This window comes from Archocentrus centrarchus, chromosome 1 (assembly GCF_007364275.1).
Source record: "Archocentrus centrarchus isolate MPI-CPG fArcCen1 chromosome 1, fArcCen1, whole genome shotgun sequence".
NCBI classification, from domain to species: Eukaryota; Metazoa; Chordata; class Actinopteri; order Cichliformes; family Cichlidae; genus Archocentrus; species Archocentrus centrarchus.
In genome coordinates, this window is record NC_044346.1 from 11,031,209 (window position 1) to 11,049,630 (window position 18,422).

At 43.2% G+C, this 18,422-nt stretch overlaps 1 protein-coding gene across 1 annotated transcript in view; it reads right to left on the minus strand.

Annotated features, from left to right (window-relative positions):
• The window catches only part of LOC115786848 (protein sidekick-1), a 288,838-nt gene that overhangs the window by 183,017 nt on the left and 87,399 nt on the right, over window positions 1-18,422 (minus strand). The window contains exons 2-4 of the mRNA XM_030739306.1: window positions 8,536-8,692; window positions 5,626-5,732; window positions 2,500-2,647 (exon numbers count right to left, since the gene is read on the minus strand). Coding sequence (XP_030595166.1) covers window positions 2,500-2,647; window positions 5,626-5,732; window positions 8,536-8,692 — 412 coding nt within the window. The remainder of the gene's footprint in view (window positions 1-2,499; window positions 2,648-5,625; window positions 5,733-8,535; window positions 8,693-18,422) is intronic.

The following is an 18,422-nucleotide window of genomic DNA, read 5'->3' on the forward strand; positions in this document are numbered from 1 at the left end:
TGCCGCCCACACCGCAGCACGGCATATGTATGTGGTCACCAGCTTCACCACTAAGCCACCCAGGGACCGGGGAGGGGGGGGTTAAAAATTTTAAATAACAGAAATACTCTTATAATATACCACTCTGACTGCTATGTGCCAATCCACATATAATCTTATCACACTAATCAGTGGATCAAATTTCCTTAGATATTCTACTTAGATCTGCTGTAGACTCATCTACCCCGTAAAAATAACTAATACAATTTAGTTTTATCTAAGTTTTGCTTTGATAATAAAGTTTTCCATAAACACAAGACATCAACATTCTCCAGGAGTTTGTTGATAACATTTCATCTGACTTGATCCTCGCTCCATCGTAGGTGCAAGCAACACATTATACAACACAACTCATAGTCATAATTCAGAGTTATATTTTCAGATCAGCAAATGCCCCAACCTCAGGTGCACACACATTCCTTATGGCAGTGAGCATTTTGACATCCACGGGCTCTGCATTAGCCTCGGGCTTGTGAATATGATAAAATCGGACAGCCGATTGCTCACTGTCAAATCATATTGTTTAGATGCTCTGATATCCTACTCTGCAACTATTACATCAGCGCGTACTGCAGGATCTATGCACCCACCTCAGCTTCACCTTAGGCTTTATTATCCTTATTTTATGCTTTTACTATTAATTACATATTTTGCTCTCCTGTCATACTGCAGGCTTTGGAGTTTCCAGAATAGATCACAGAAACATTAATATCCTACTATCCCTCGTGTAGGAAGCAGTTGTGACAAAAATGTTGATATTTTAAAGCTTTTCATTGCTGTCAGGGTTCATTTACAGAAGATGACTATTAGAATCCATATTTAAATGTATACTTAATTTATAAATGATTACTGGCAGGCTTTTAAACTTGCCTTGGAGTCACATGTCAGATCTTATAAACCGGCTCTTTTTGACCTTAACGCAAGGGTACATCCTCCACAGCAGGTCGGTGAGGCTGGAGTTGGACTCATTAATGTCCCCGGGAGCACTTGAGAATGTTACGAAAGGTCCTGAACCTGATATGCAGAGAAAAAGGGCCCTGGGCTCATTGTGTGTGCTTTTAATGATGCTTTAATATCGAAAGGTTGCCTTCAAATGAAGGCATATTTTAAAGATAGTTCAGTAACCAGTTAATTAATTAATAGCTAGTGTTAGTAGTGATAAATGCTAGAGCCTGACCAATATCAAATCTTTAAGATCTGATATGCCTAGGTGCTTGGTTTATACACCTGTGGCCATGGAAGTGATTGGAACACCTGAATTCAATGATTTGGATAAGGGACTGAATATTTTTGGCAATACAATGTATTTTCATCAAGATAATCATGTAATAATCTGTAACTGTAAAAAGGGCTCCTTGTTTTTTTGCTTTTCATTGATAGCAGCAGGGAGCACGCTTTAGTGGGGATGCTTTGACTGTAAACACTTTCATGCAGGCAGTGTCTGGTGCAGCAAAATAATTGCAGTCCATTGTCATTAAGCCACTCTCAATGAAGCCCCATTAACTTAACAGGAGAACATTATCCATGTTCGTTCAAATTCAAACTTGACGTGAGCCAGAAACAAACAAAACAAAAAAAAAAATCCTGCTTATGCAACCTGAATCCACGGAGCATTCTGGAAAGCGCTTTGGAGGTGGTGTCTGTCGTTAAAGGAGTGAAAAAGTTGCTGTCTGACTGTTTACGTGCACGGCAAGGCCACTGACAATTTCATTCAATAACACACTGGGGAGCAGTTAGTGGTCTTAATGGGGAGTTAGTTATCTCAGAGTACAAGCAGAGCCTAATAAAATCACTGAAGGTCTCCATCTCAACACCTATTGCCACTGAGGAGCTGATTCAAAAATGTGCATATCCCAAAATAATACTGCCTGAATCTATAGCACATCACTCTGGAAACCAACAACACACTGATGCAATGCTTAGTTTATTTAATACGTTGTATAAGCATTTTGCAAGAGTGACACTTACAGGATATCTGTAGCAACCAAGAAAATAATATGCAAATTGCCAGCATTTCAAAAGAGCTGGAGAATAGCATCAAACAAAAGGCTGTGAAACACAGCTTACACAACACAGGGAGCCTCATATCTCTGCTGTACAATTAATATAAAAGAAATCTTCCATGCACCTAAAATTACTTAATAACCTTGTAGATTTGATTCACTGAAAAGCCCGTTTTATCTTCTCTTGATAATGTCCTGTGTCTATTCTTGTGAAAAGGGTCAGTTATCTAAATAGCTTATTATTCATAACAATTGACTTGTGAGGATAAAAAGAACGTTTGTGCTTCTGCAGAACACTAATTAATACACCACTGTGGGATAAGAACTGTAAAATTAAAATTTTATCTCGGGCGGTATTTTGTTAGACACACTTTGTACTCGAGAGTTTGCAAAAGACACCATACAAACACGAGTGTGTGCTCGAGATAGAAAGCAAGAGAGTAGAAGAGACACCTACATTCGGTTGGTGGGGATTATCTTGTGTCCATCTTTGTACCATGTGACTAGTGGTTGAGGAAACGAAGCAAGAGGAGGCGGGTTGATGATGGCTGCTCGGCCTTGAGTCACCGTCTTTCTCTGCTCCTCAGCCGAGAAGTTACTCAGAACTTGAGGAAAAGAGAGAGAAATGAAGAGCATGAGTATCAATACCAATGTATCACATTACATTTAACCATGTAGTGGCAAGAAAAATGTAGCTCTCCCTGTGTGATGTATTAGATATGAGTGTAGTGAATAATTCAAATGTAAATAAGTGATTTAAGCGCAGATGTTCTCCAAACTTTTGTTTTTTTTAAACTGTCCTCTTTGCTGTCCTTATGGGGTTTCATTTAATTTACCAAGAAGTTTTCTTATTAAAAAAGGAAGAGCTCAAATTTCAAATTTGGCATCTGTCAGCTAGCACGTTAATTAACACCATCATTAACAGGATCGTTCAAAATTCAAATCTAAAAACCATCCCCCTCTTTGGGAGCATTTTATACTCAAACTGAGGAAGTTAAATAAAAATTGAACAGAGCTTAGACTTTCAGTTATCTCTAGGGATGCCTTCTCATGTCCGGCCAAACATTTTTGTTGGCCAGTTGATTCATCTTCCTTCTAACAAGAACAGCTACATTTTTCTTTTATTAGATAGATAATAACTATGTTTGACAGAAAACAAGAAGTGTTGGATCAGTTATGTTACAGTCACACAAGCGAAAACACTGGCTGGAGACCGCGCCACAATCAGAATTACTGTGAGCGAGTGCAATGAACTCGCAGTCTCGTTTTGGAAGTGGCTGCTTCGACGGCAGGAACCTGGTCTGCGACCGCTCGCCATCAGCTGCTTCAAAGCAACTTTGGCGTGTCAAGACAGCAACAAAATATGAATAAGACTGAGTCGGTCTGCTATCAGCTTGAGATTGAATGGGGTCCATCCATCCATCCATCCTCTTCCGCTTATCCGAGGCCGGGTCGCGGGGGCAGGAGCCTAAGCAGAGAAGCCCAGGGTTCCCTCTCCCCAGCCACCTCCTCCGGAGGGACCCCAAGGCGTTCCCAGGCCAGCCAAGAGATATAATCTCTCCAGCGTGTCCTGGGTCTACCACAGGGCCTCCTCCTGGTGGGACATGCCCGGAACACCTCACCCAAGAGGCAGCCAGGAGGCATCCTAATCAGATGCCCGAGCCACCTCAACTGGCTCCTTTCAATGCAGAGGAGCAGCGGCTCTACTCTGAGCCCCTCCCAGATGGCCGCACTCCTCACCTTATCTCTAAGGGAGAGGCCAGCCACCCTTTGAAGGAAACTCATTTCTGCCGCTTGTATTTGCGATCTTATTCTTTCGGCCACTACCCAAAGCTCGTGACCATAGGTAAGGGTAGGAACATAGATCGACCAGTAAATCAAGAGCTTTGCTTTTACACTAAGCCCCCTCTTCACCACGACAGACCGGTAGAGCGTCCGCATCACTGCAGAAGCAGCCCCGATCCGTCTGTCAATCTCCCGCTCCCGTTACTCAAGAACAAGACCCCGAGATACCTGAACTCCTTCACTTGGGGCAAGAACTCGTTCCTGAACCGGAGATGCCACTCCACCCTTTTCCGGCTGAGGACCATGGCCTACTCCATGAATTGCCACCTTATCATGGTGGAGGGGTTTGTGTGTCCCAGTGATCGCAGGAGCTATGTTGCCCGGGGGCTTGTCCCCCTAGTAGGGTCTCCCATGGCAAACTGGTCCTGGGTGAGGGTCCAGACAAAGAGCGGTTCAGAAGACCCCTATGTCTGTAACAGCAAGGGAACAGTTTACCCTGCCCGGGATAGGGTTACCGGTGTCCCACCCTGGAGCCAGGCCTGGGGAGGGAGCTCGAGGGAGAGCGTCTGGTGGCCGGGCATTAGCCCGTGGTGCTCGGCCAGTCGCAGTCCAAAGAGGTTACATGGGCCCGCCCTCCTGTAGGCCCACCACCTGCAGGAGGTGTCGTAGGGGTCGGGTGCAGTGTGTGTTGGGCGGTGGCCGAGGGCGGAGGCCCTGGCAGACCAATCCCCGGCTATCGAGACTGGCTATTGAATGGGGTCAAGCCTGAAATTGCATGCAGCCTGCTTGCGATAATACAGCAATTAACTGTAATAAATCAGCAAAAAATGAAAATCTGTTGCCATCTACATACACATACATTCACATTAAACAGAAATTCATATTAACTATTTAGATTCAGAGTTCAGCCCGAGTCTCATAGATCTGAAATATAAATTGCTCCACAAATGGTGACATAGTTGCTGCAGGATGGTGGTTTGACTACAAAATGACATAGGAGCTTGGCAACCTTTCTTTTTTATAGGAATATAACCAGAACACAACCAGTTGGCAACCAGATAAGCCAAGTCCCCTATTGCAAAGAGACAGTGCAGACTGACTCAGATTGATTTAGATGGCAATTATTTCCAAACCTTTGCCAGGTCTGTCTGAGAGTGACTGCAGCTGATTGTTTGAAGACGGGCTGCCTCCCTTTGGGCATCCTGTGCAGTAGCCCAGAGAGGGGGTTGCACACCCAGAGGTTGAGTTGGCTGCTGCTAACAATCAGTGGCCAAATGTGAACAAACTAAATGCAATCACTGGGAAACTACCAGGTTTTTCCTGGTCAAAGGTTCCGGTCCTATTTTTATTTTAGTGTGACTGAGCCATTAGAGAGACTACAAAGAAACATTCACAAATTATTCTTTGATCTCAAACACAGCTCAGCTGAAAAACAAAGCGTTTCAAATGAGTTACAATCCTTTTATCAGGCAGCCTGCATTGAGCTTACACAAGAACTTTTTACATTTTAAAAGCTTTGGTCCGGAACGGCTCTCATTCCCTTAAAGGTTAGCGCTGCCAAGATATCTTGCTGCTGGTCATTTGCACAAAATTGCATGCGACCAGACCACCAGTCTTAAGAACTGCTGTTTGTATTTTCAGTACTTTAGCATTTTTATTAAATTATAATATTTTAAAAGATTTTATTGGTTTGAGCAAAGTAGAAGCTGTCTGTTATAGCCTGTATAGTCAGTCTGTTATAGCAGCGTGTACACTTTAAACCAGCGTATGTGTGAGAGTACTGTATGTGTGCACTTACAGGCCACCTGCACCTCCGTTCTCCTGTGTATTACTGCTCCCATCCTGTTCCTCACCATGCACTGATACAGTCCAGCGTCAGTCCTCTTCAGAGACGGCATAGACAACCTAAAGATCGACACACGGAGAGGATGATAATAAGGGTACGATTTTCTCTTCAAAGTTGTAAATAAAAAATAAAATTGGGAGTGATGTCTGGAGACCAACAAGACAGAAGGGAACGAAGGTGGAGGTCTGTTTGTCCATATGCATGCACTCTTGTGCAATTCCCTTTCATGTCCTTGATCTCAGAAAATGGATTGGGCCTAAGGTTGTAAAAGTTTCCTGATAACAGAAGGCAGTGAGAGCATATGCACAGTTTGCGTACATGAATGTGTGTGTGCATTTGTGTGCTGGGTATAAAGGTTTTTGATGTTTGCAAGGTCTTTTTTTTTTCTGAGAATGATTGTTAATGGGGTTTTAATGGACTGTGCTTCACTAATGGGAAGCTTGGCATAGGATCTAGGTTGGTACCATGCTGGACAAATACACAAATGCATATACGCACACATATATTACACACAAACCGGATAGACACAGCAAAAACTGGACATCGCTCTGGGGCTCATTATGAATACCAGGACAGCCAAGTATTTAACTCCCAGGCTGTCAGTGTATGCTGCCAACATACACAAACCCGCAGACACAGATACACACATGTACATCAAAGACTCACACACCCAGCTCCATCTGAATCAGGAATGACACATTACACAGCAGCTCTGATCCTAAAACAGATTTTGATATTGGACACTTTCGAACACCAATCTGAGTGTGTGTGTGTGTGTGTGTGTGTGTGTGTGTTCATGCTCAGTTACATTTCAAAAGCCATGTGCAGCGGAAACACTATGTTTTTTAAGTTACAAGTTGTTAATATCCATCTCTATATTTAGATATAGATATATATAGACAAGACAGTAATTTCCAGTACATGTCAGAGTCAGTTTCTCTGACATGTCGAGCCTTAAGAGGGATCGTCTGAGTCAAGAAAAGCAAAATTCAATCGTAGTTTTACAGTAAGAAAGAAACACAGTGAGTAATGCTGTGATGAAACTACACTAAAGCAGAAGGTAAATACAGAACATTTTACATTAAATCTATTGTTTAACATATAACAGACAACAATATATAACAATATATATATATATATGAATTTTACATCTTTATAAAACTGGAAATGTATTACTATGATGTACATTATATGTTAACTTCCTCAGTGCAGTTGTACAGCATGTAACTGAGACAAGTATTGGCTGGAGAGAAAAAAAAACACGGTTTGTGAGAAATAACTTTGTCAGCCAAGCATGTTATACAGTTTTGAAGACAATGCAGTAGTCTTGTCATAAATGTCCCTGAAAACAAAGCAAACTCTGCTGCTTTCTTTTTCCGTGAATCTAACTTGTCTAAGTGATGTTTTTATTCCAACTCTCAATGTGTAAAAAGTGGCAGGCTACTGCAGTTGAACTGACAATGATAAAAGAAGCCAAAGCTGAAGCTTCCATAAATGTAAATCACTGTCGCTCCCTGCTCATCTGAATTAGCCACTGCCCAGAACTTTAAACAACATAAAGGATGAATAAAAATAAAATATTCTAAAGAGGATCTTATGCCAAAAGTATTCTTCTGAGTTAATGTGAAAAAGGGATGAACTTGCTTCCTCTGTGACCTCTAAGGTTTATCGTATAATTTAAACCAAGTATTCACACTAAAATGTAAGTGCTTAAATTAAGGGGTCTTGCCTCCTTTTAGGAGATTTCTTGTCCCCATAATCAGCCCCCCCAGCTTTTCCATTTACAATACTGCAAAGGATCCACCAGATTTACAATTCTGCGACAGCTTTGACCATGATGTGAAATTTGAGCAAGCTAAAATGTACAAAGTGAAACCGGTATTATTAGTAAATGCAACCAAAATCACAGCACATCACAGCAAGGAGGTACTACTTGGTCCGGTTCTGCACATGCAGCATGCACAAAGCTGCAGGCCATCCAAATTCCTGAGAATGGTCTATATATCAATGGCAGACAGGTACTATGCAATGCAATAGCTGATACATCAGGATCTAGTGAAGTTCTATATCTCATCTCACACTATATGTCTTCATTTATGTGAGAGTAAAATATGTAAATGAGCATAGATAAAGTTGCAAAGGTAGAACGCTAAAATCAGGCTTACCAGATGGCCACATCCTCACACACACACACACACACACACACACACACACACACACACACACACACACACACTCATATTCACTGCAGCCTGCCAATTCAGCACAGCCCCATCCTCACCAAACTAAAGTAGCCAGAACGCTGAGAGCAGTCCAGAGCCACGCTGCACCTCCTGGCTCGGACAACGACTGCCTACAAAACTGCTGGCTCAACCTCTCCCTCCCTCACTGTGTGTGAGCATTCCCAAGATTCCCTCCATTTCTGAATGATGTGAAAAACAATTTTGTTTCACAGCTGCAGTTTTGCCGAGAGGAATTGCTTAGCTCTTACCAACCAACACACACAGGGACAGAGAGAGAGGGGGCAGAGGAAAAGAAGAAGAAGAAAAAAGTACAAGGCAAAAAGCAAAGAAATAGCTCAGACATATTGATTGGGTCCCCTCCTCTATACCCACACCATATACATATTTATGGTCCTAATGTAATTATTAATCTCACTTTGGCTCTGCTGTCCAAATGCTCTGACCTCTAAACACACACTCCATCACTAACGGGAACAGCTCTTATTCTGCAGCTGTTTGTAGATGAAAAAAGGATGAGATACGGAAGAAGGGATGTCAAAGAGACACATACATATAAAGACAACAGGAAGATCCACGACAAAAGTCTGACATAATACCCAGCCAGTGGGTGCTAACTGACCTGTACTGTGGCGTCCAGTCAGTGATGTTGCTGTTGTTGAGATTCCAGCGGTACTGCAGAGGCCAGCTGCCTCCAGCGAGGCAGGTCAGCACCAGTCTGTTTCCCTCTAACACCACCTGCTGCCCCTGTCCACCTCCTCGCAGGTAGGGAGCCACTTCTGACAGACAGAGACACAGAAAAGAAAATGTGTTATTTTTGGTATTTGAAATGGTCGTCTTTAGTCATTCTTAGACAACACAGACAATTTCAGCTGTATTCATACACCACAAAAGTACTGTCGGTCGCCACTGCTGCCCCTCAGCCTCCTGACAGTAGAAGCTTCTGGTGGCACAAATCCCCTGGAAGCACAGGTTCTAAAACGCAGAGCCACCATCATCAGTAGATCTTAATGGGGTGCATATGAACCTCAGTTACTTTATTCAACATATCAGTTGAAAAGCAAATGGCTAATTAAGAACCAGGAATAAGAAATGCTAAAATTATAAATAGAGAATACTGTCACTTTCACTTTGGCATTAATTTTCAGAAAACGTGACCTATGACCTTGACCTTGAGCTCAAGGTCACTGAGATTCAAATTCTTCAGAGATTTTTAGTAGATGCATCTATGGTACCTATTTGAACCTCCGAGGTAACACATCAGTCTCACGTTACCGCGTTCACAATGATGAACGTTTGCCACCCGCAAATACCCCATCAATGTTTTTAGGCTGGGGTGGGGGGGTGGGGTCCTTTGCACAGTGAGCGCTTGAAAAAACAAGTCTCCTCTGAGTTCATTGAGCAGAAAATCATAAAATTCTGCAATAATGGTTTTAGGTGCCATTTTGCAAATGTCAAATCAGATATGAAAACTAATTTCAGACTTAGAGAAAGACATATGACATCAAAGCAAAAAAATAAAACTGCTGCTCCATCTGCAGCTGTATTTATTTATTTATATGTACTTTTCTGCAGGACTCTGTCTAGAGAGCCCTCATCCCATTACTGACGCCTGTCAATGCATTTTTATAGACACACAGAAGTTATCGCTACTAAAGTTCTACTTTAGTGTCAATTTTGATGAAAATAACTATATTCTTAGGAGTGTATATCATAGAGGTTTTGATCTGAGTTGAGGTTAAACAACATCATAAGTTATAAAATTGATTTTAATAGAGACTTAAAGAAAATGTGTCCCAACAGACACAACGCAGGTACGACATATGATGCTTGTCCATACACTTACACCTTTTTTTCCTGTGTAAGCCCACACAGCAGAACCACGTGCATGCCAGCATGCATCAGTGCTCCAACACATCCTATTTCCCAACATTGATGTGCATCAACGGTCCAGAAAAGCAGCAATTCTATCACATTTACTCCCTGGAAAGGCACAACGTAACTTGACTACTTCTCCTGAATGCAAACAGCATCTGCTGTTTGTTACTTAAAGCGTATCAAATGCCAGCGTAGACTGCATGAAGACAAAGGTCAGGCTTCACAGCCACTTTAACCCTTATGCTGAAAATGAGATTGGACACCCCGTTTGTCAGATGCAGTGTAATTTGGAAATGATCAGACTAAAAGGCACAGATGTTGTGATTATTAAGTTGTTCACTCAAGCTTGTCGCATTCTGTCAGGAGTCTTTTGACCAATGAGCATGTCCACAATATAAACAACCTTTTACTATAATGGTAATCCTGCTTTCTTCACTTCCATCTCTAGCATTTTCCATCCTGACAGAGAGCATTTTCCCTTTCACCACATGTATTGTACTCCTGAACAGCCAAGTATCCAAGCACAGATATTGTACAATAGCGTATTGTACAGTCACTCGCAGTGCCCAAGCTGAATCTTATGATAAGCCTGTTGAAATCACTTGGCCTGCCTCTGCAAGGTGCAGCTGCTGAATGGCTCAGCTGCTGTCCAAGCAAAGTCTTTAACTTTCTACTCAGGTGTGCAGACCTGGCTCACTGTCACACAGCATAGCGGCATCAAGGCTAAATAGGCTGTCCAAAGCCACTAGCTGCTGGACAGCATGTGCCAGGGCTGGGATCCACTGAACAAAAATTAGCATCTGGGTTTGGATTTACAGAGGGTTTACCACATGCATACACACACATCCGTTTGGGGGGAAGCCTATCTTTCAGCTACAGTGAATATGGACAGGTTCATAACTCTTTAGGCTCTCGCTCTCCCCTCCTACTGGCCACTAGATCTTCTCTCCTCCCTCAGTTCTGTATTACTTTCAGCCCTCTCACTTCATCTCCACTGCCTGTGTTTCCTCCCTTATTCCTTATTCCCTCTGGATGTCTCAGGGCCACCTTTTCCCCTCCTCTTCTCTTCCACTTTCCGCTGTTTCACCCACTCCCTCTTTCTTTTAGATTGATAGCTGCCTGCTCTGTGCACAAAAGGGAAGTGTTCCTGCTAAGACAGATTTATATGGGAGTCTGCGTGTGTGAGAGAGAGTGTGAGTGCATGTGGGCATAAGGATTTATTTGGAATATTCTGTTTCTACAGACGATGGCTGGCAATGCAGGCTCCAATGTCATACTGCTGACCAGCACTATAATTCACTGCTGCATGCCTTAGAGAGAGAGAGAGAGAGAGAGAGAGAGAGAGAGAGAGAGAGAGAGAGAGAGAGAGAGAGAGAGAGAGAGAGAGAGAGCAAGAGCGAGAGTGAGAAAGAGAGAGTTTCTATTGCTACCTTGGGCGTGCAAACTCTTTGGGAAAGTGAGGACACTTTGGCCAGTCCTCACATTCTGACACGCCTTCAAAAGACTGTTTGCAGATTTAAAAATTAGTTTTATGTTTTTCAAGTTAGAAAAAAATCATCTTGTTCTGGTTTTATTTCCATTTTACTCACAGTGTCCTAGCTTTGTTAAGAACCAGGACTGCTGGTTATGTGCTGTGGTAGGCATTTGGCAACCACAGACTTCACTGTTTTACCTGCACACACACACAAATAAATTTTGGCCTTCTCCCAAATGAAAATTACCTGGATTATGTCATTATAGCAGATTTTTTTTTGAGTGGGGTTTCATTTACTCAAGCATAAAATATATATATATATATATTTTTTTTTTTTTTTTTTTTTTAACACAGAAAGCAAAAATAATAGAACAGGACTTCTGTTAAGTGAGGTAACACAAATTCACTGCTCTGACTAGATGCAGACAAAACATGCTTTGTGTAACACACACACACACGCGCGCACACACACACACACACACACACTCCACCCCTCACCAAAAAAAGGTTCATTTTGAGTCAGGAAAAACTTAGGCCTTTATATGAAAAATGGGTGTAGCTACCATGACGTTAACTTCTGGTTCATAAAGTCCTATTGTGAAGCCTCGAGCTGAGTATTTCTGAGCTCACCATCTTAGCTTTTTGAAACCAAGCATGAGGAGCGGATATGAGTGAGAACCCGAGGGAGCACGCACATTGGCTGGCAACTTTGCACTCACCCAACAAAGCATACCACGCTTTATCTGCCTTTACGTTTCAATCAGAGGCAATCATTTATAAAATTCACATCATGTTTCATTAAATAAGACTTGAAACTGTAGAATGAGACCATAAATCTCATGAGAAAAGTGTTTTCTGAGGTCATACATCAAGGGAGTCGAGAGCCATTCTCCCATATACTCCTTCACAACCAAGCTTCTTTTTTGTAAAGGAGTCACCCCCTGCTGCCAATAGACAGAGCTCAGGTTTTCTGCACGTCTAGAGGCTTGGTCCATCTCTTCTATACAGTCTACGGTGCCAGCTAAGGTCAGGGAGGGGGAATAAGAAATGCATTATGTCAACTAACATCCTCATAAAAAGTGTGTTTGTGTTAAGTGAGCAAGCAGCCTTAAAAGCTTACCACAACCCTCAGCTCCAATGGCTGCTGCATATGCCAATGTGAAGGTTTTGCACCAGTACACTCATCTACCACTTTGTTGATGCATCACACTTTGCATCCACTCCACCTCCCAGCCTGAGGCACTCCCCTCCTTGTTGCTCCTTAATCCTTTTATTCTCTTTTAAAGGTAGTCCATGAGAAACTACAGACAGACAGAGAACACCCCTTCTGAGATGAGCAAGGTCAGCTAACAGCATGTTTCAATCACTGATGTTGTCTGTCTCTCTCTCTCCCCTTCGCTGTCTGTCTCTCTGTCACTCAGTGTCAACACGTCACCCTCTCTCTCCCCCCACAGTCTTCCCCGTTCCTGACCTGTCTGTCTTTCTCAAAAGCTGCGCTACCCAGCCACCTATCACCCTCCCTTTGTTCCTCCCTCCTTCACTTGTTGCCCCCTTGGTCCATCTCTGTCAAAGAATGCGGCAGCTCAAGGTCTCCTCTTTCTTTCTCTACAGGAGGATCGTTGCCTAACAGAGAGGTTGGCCTTCAAATGTGACAGGAGAGCCCAAAAGCATATATGCATGCTTTTTTTTTTGACATATCACGTGTGCGTAGCCACTCTCAGCCTGGTTTTACGAAGCTGCTTAGGCAGATTCTAGGGAGGAATTCAATTTGCCGGGGAGATGAGCGCTGTGATAGAGAAATGAGAGAGAGGAGAGGAGGATGAAAGGACAGGAGGAGGAGAAGACCAGGGTTGTGCCTTCAGGGCTGATGGTCCACCATGATCCTGCTCTCTCTACTCTCCTCTTCACTTCTGAATTTTTACAGCACAGAGCAAATGTGTGGTGAAAATTAGTCCCTAAATGACTTGTCCTTTAGAAATGGGCAAGAAAAAAAAATCATTATTACACTGTGTTAAATAACCCTGAATTTCACTGCAACAGCTGCAGTTAGATGTGAAATCTTCTCTACATGGGGTCAAGATTCTGGCAGAGAGTAAGACCACAGCTAAAAATGTTGATTTCTTCATGTTGGAAGTTTGACAGGTGGTCAGAAAAGCTCTTCGGTGATGCCGTTTGCATTCAGATGCAATGAAACCCTGTGGTGCAAGTGTACTTCAGAGCATCAACATGAGAGAATGAGAGTGCTGGGATCAAACAAAGCTGAGGATTTCATTTCTGCCTGCTTAATTACTCCATATGAGTGTGTATTCGTGCATGCACAGTGCTGATGTGCATGTATGTGTCAGGTCAGAATTAGGGTTCACTCACTCCAGAAAAATCACTTTATCTTCATAGAGCTGAACCCCTACTGTGAGACAGGGCCGGCAGAGCTGGCTATAGTCTATGAATACTGATTTACTGGTAGGCTGTATCACGCACACACGCTCTCTCTCTCTCTCTCTCACACACACACACACACTCTCATCCTTCGCCATGCCTTTTTGACGCATGAGGTCGAAGGGGAGGAAATAACTAAATCAGTCTTTTTTATGAGTAATTTTTGTATGCATATGTGGGTACAAGTTGCATGGCTAAGCATTTTTTTTCTCCTTCACGGCAATAGCAGTCTATTTGATTACGGGGTGCGAATGAGTTCTATTCCTTTTTAATCTAATAAGTCTGCCTGCGCTTGTTTCAACAGGCATTTAAAAGCACTTAATTGGACTGACAGTATGTGAGGCGAGAGGAAGAATTATGAGTCGAGTTTTTGGCATGTTGCTACCAGTCGGAAAAGAGTCGGAAAAGGGGCTAATTAATTGAACAATGTAATGTGAAAGAGCTGAGAAATTAGATTTGATTTCTCCCGTCCAACGACTCAGGTGAAAACATACATATGTTTGTTGATACTGCAAAACTTTATACTTGTCACCGATGAATGGTTGCGCCGCAAAGCTTAGTGCAGCTCAAGAAGACTAGACAGCCTCTCACTGACAGTCAGCAAGGAGCGCACATTGCGCTAATGAGCAAATACAAGGATCAGCACGCTGGATAACAGCCAACGTATGATTAGAGTTACATCATTAAGCAAACTCAAAATCCCATAGGAGCCCCAGTTTTTAAACGGTCCATCAAAACTGAAACCTTCAGCAATGTAAAATCCGGCTAAAATAGTGAGCTAAGGCTAAAACAGAAGTAAATTCTACAGAGAGCTTGAGAGGTGAGTGAACCTCACAAGACTGAGGTGAATATCAGGTGAGCTGCAGCTCTGACCTGAAAGCTGATGAACTGGGTTAAAAAATAATTCTCCCTCGAGGCCTACTGCACTTTTTAAAATCATTTTCACGTTCCTCCTGCTGAATGATGTTGACAGCAGTGATCCCACACATAAAAAAGCCAACATGTTTAAAATCATCTTAATGAGAACGACGGGCAGCAGCTGAATCAAAAGGCAAACGATTAGACTCATTAAACGCCACACACTGTAGGACTTTATCTCCGAAATGTCATCAGCGGATGTCCCAGTTTATATATTGCTCTCATCAGTTTTGAGGCTCAAAATCATAACACTAGACAACTCTCCCATTGCCTTTGTTTTACACATACACACACACACACACACACACACACACACACACACACACACACACACACACACACACACACACACACACACACTAACTGAGGGAATGTACTGACCAAAGAAGATGACAGTTAGGCAGAAAACACCTGCTGTCTTTGATGATGATGAAATCACAGTGGCACTGACGTTAATCCACTGGGCTGGAGCTCACCCGCTGATCCCAGCAGGCCTTAGTCGAACTATGAGATAGAGTACACAAGGAACCAAAAGGCCACAGACAAGAAGTGCTACTCCTGGACATAAAACAGTGGAGAAGCATGCACAAGAGAAGAAAATGTTTCCCCCGCTTCATCAGTTGTAAGATGGAGCAGAGCACACGGGATGTGAGTGAGGAACTTTGATCAGGAGTTTAACTCGTGACTTTTCAAGTTGGCAGCTGCTTTAATTGACTGCTGAATGTCAAGGTGCCTACAAGAACAAAGCGCCTCTCACTGAAGACATAACATTCTCCCTAACCTCTCTTTCTGCTAAGACAGCCAATCACAGCTCCCTGCCCTCAAGCTCCTTTCTTGCCTGCTCCAATCATGGTTTCTACAAGCTTTGACTGATAGCCGGCTGTGAAGATCTGGCAGTTGACTGACTAATCCTGATGTGCTGATTGGCAGATGTCAGACCAGCAAGACATGATGCAGACACCGTCACGTGCGCACACACATATAATTACATAGGAGTTGAGGAACAGTTGAGTCTTGAGTTCAAAGTCAACGTGCCTGACTTTGCTTGTGAGAGGGTTAGCTCCTCGGTGTCAAAGCCACTGATAGCATGATGCGATGAGAGGTACAACCTCTACAACAAAAGGTTGTCAAGGAGAAAGATTAAAAGTTGAGTTGTTTCGGTCTGGTTTCATTAATGACTACAGTAGCAGGTGAAGGGAAGCAAACGCGCAAACCGTATTGACTCTGGTCATATGCCAGTTTGATCTGTGCCCATTTAGTCATTAGACAGTGTGTAATTCTGTTTCTTATAATCGAGATTGTTGTGTTAATCAAAACTGTGCCTGAGCAGTCAATTATAAAATGTCAGTTTATTGCTTTCTGTGGCATTTAATAATGTCATGTGTATGCATATGTCTCTATAGGACATCGAGCTGAAATGTCAGTTTTGAACAAACTCTTCTGTGCAAACAGCTACTTTGGTACAGAAGAAAAGCACCTTTATGCCACTGGAAGCACTCTCAACCTCGCATGCTACAGTCACATGGGGTCATGCTCCATGGATGGGGGAGGCAGGAGGGGTAATAAATGGGGCAGAAAGGATGCAGCAGAGAAGTGGGAGGTGGAGCGGTGGTGTGTTGGGGAAGAGGGGAGGTTGGGGTAATCAGGTGGAAGAGACTATGATCAGTGACATTTAAGAGGTGGGCCACGCTGCAGGGCACATCTACTAAGACACACACACACACCAAAACACACACATACAAACAACTGTCAGCTCCTATTTTCTGATGAGCAGACAGGCGGACAGGAGGAGCAAGGAGGTGAATGGGAGCGTTGGGAGGGAGTGAAATAAATACCTCCCACAGAGACAGCAGCATCCTTTTTCTCTCTGAAGAAAGTCGAGCGCATAAGCGACTGTGAAAACGCCTCGATACTTCTGAATGACACACAAACTAGCACAGATGATAATTATTATTCCTTTGTTTCTGCATTTTCTTTTTATCCCCCAGCATCACTCTCCCCTACTGTTTCCTCAGTACTTTACCTCCCCTCATTAAAAACATTTGTCTTTCTACAGGTGGAAAGCAAACTTTTTTTTACACACAATAACAATCAATCAGCCTCAGCTGCCAAAGGAGGACAATGTGGAGTGGTGTGTGCACCACTTATACCACCATGGAGTAATGGGTGGAGGTAAAACCAGTTTGTTCCTGAAACTGTCACACACGATCACTACATCACCTTTCCATCACCGCCACCGGGCTTCACGCACACACTTGACCCAAATCCACATTGATACTGAGAGATTTTCACAAAAGCGACTGCATTCAGACATGTGATAGTCTGACAACATGACTCCAGGCTCTATCTCTCTCACCCCACTCATCACACATTGATACACACCCACAGCTCCAAACACACACACACAGAAGCAGAATGAGAACCTTAAAAAAAAAAAAGGTAGCTTGAGTTCTTCAGAGAAATTAAATCACTAAAAATCACTCAAAACTTTCTCCTCCTTTATCTCTCCCAATCACAGTGTTCTGTTTTAATATCCATTTCTGCGTCTTCAGAGGAAGACCCTCGTCTTTGATACATTTTTATCTGTTCCTCCTCTATCGAAGTCCAGGTGCTCTCTTCGGTGTGTACGTGTGATGCATGTGGCCAAACATCCTCCACTCACCTGTCTATGCTAGCCATCATCCTGTCTGACAGCTGCCACTGTCCTGACCTTGGGCAATGCGGGCTACATGGTTTTGAAGTGATTGACGAATTGTATCCTTTCATTCATTATTGAAGGAGGAGATCAAAACCGCGGCACCTGGGATATCACTGTGACAGCCCGGCAGACCAGACAGAGGTAAAGAGGGGAGGGAGGAGGAGGACGAGGGAGAGGGAGAAGGTCATCTAAGCAAAGAAGTGCAGGTGAGAAGTAAGGGTGAGGGAGGCAAAAGGTGCAGGGAGCTGGGCAGAAGAAAGGGGCCGCATCTTAAACAGCAGCATAATATTTTTGTTTCACTCTGCACCCTCTTCTTTTATTCAAGCATTACAGCGGGGGTCCTGTGACTGAGTCTCTGTGTGTGGACAAAAGTGTGTTGCACTTTTTCATTTTAATAATTTTATCCAATTTACTGTTATAATTACATGACAATTAGACTTTTATGAGAGTGACAGATATTGTGATTAAGTTCACAGTCACATAGGCCTACAGACCAGTAGGCAACCACTGGTAACCACTGGTTGCTAGGGAACAACTTGTATTCCTCGACCGGTTGACACGTGCTTGAGCAAGATTGCTTACTGTTGCTAGCTGGAATTGGTTGCACCATCGAGGTATATGGTACTGCACCGTAAACCTCCTTGTAATTGTTTTGGTCACAGCAGATTGCCTCTGTCACCCGCAGTTTGTATGGGAGACAATAATTTGTCTGCAAACACCTGCCAATTGCTTGCTAAGCAGACGTGAAACTGCACAATGCATCCGGAAACAGAAACAGTTTGCCTTCAAAGTAAAAGCTGCACCTTTGGAAATGTGCTGGCTGCAGTGGTGAGGCACAACCTTTACTTTACAAATGGTTTCCATTCACACTTTTTCAACTTTCACTGTCACTCTGTTGTTAATTAGCAAATGTTTTCAGACAATTCAGAATTTTCCATGCAAACTACAAGTAACAGGGGCAACCTGCTAGAGAGCAAGGTAATCACAGGGAGGTTTTTGGTGTTGCACCCTCTTTGTGACTGATTTCACCCAGCGACTGCCTGCAACCACTTGCCAACCAGAACACACAATTTCCCTGGTGACAGGAGGCTGCCAGGAGGCTACA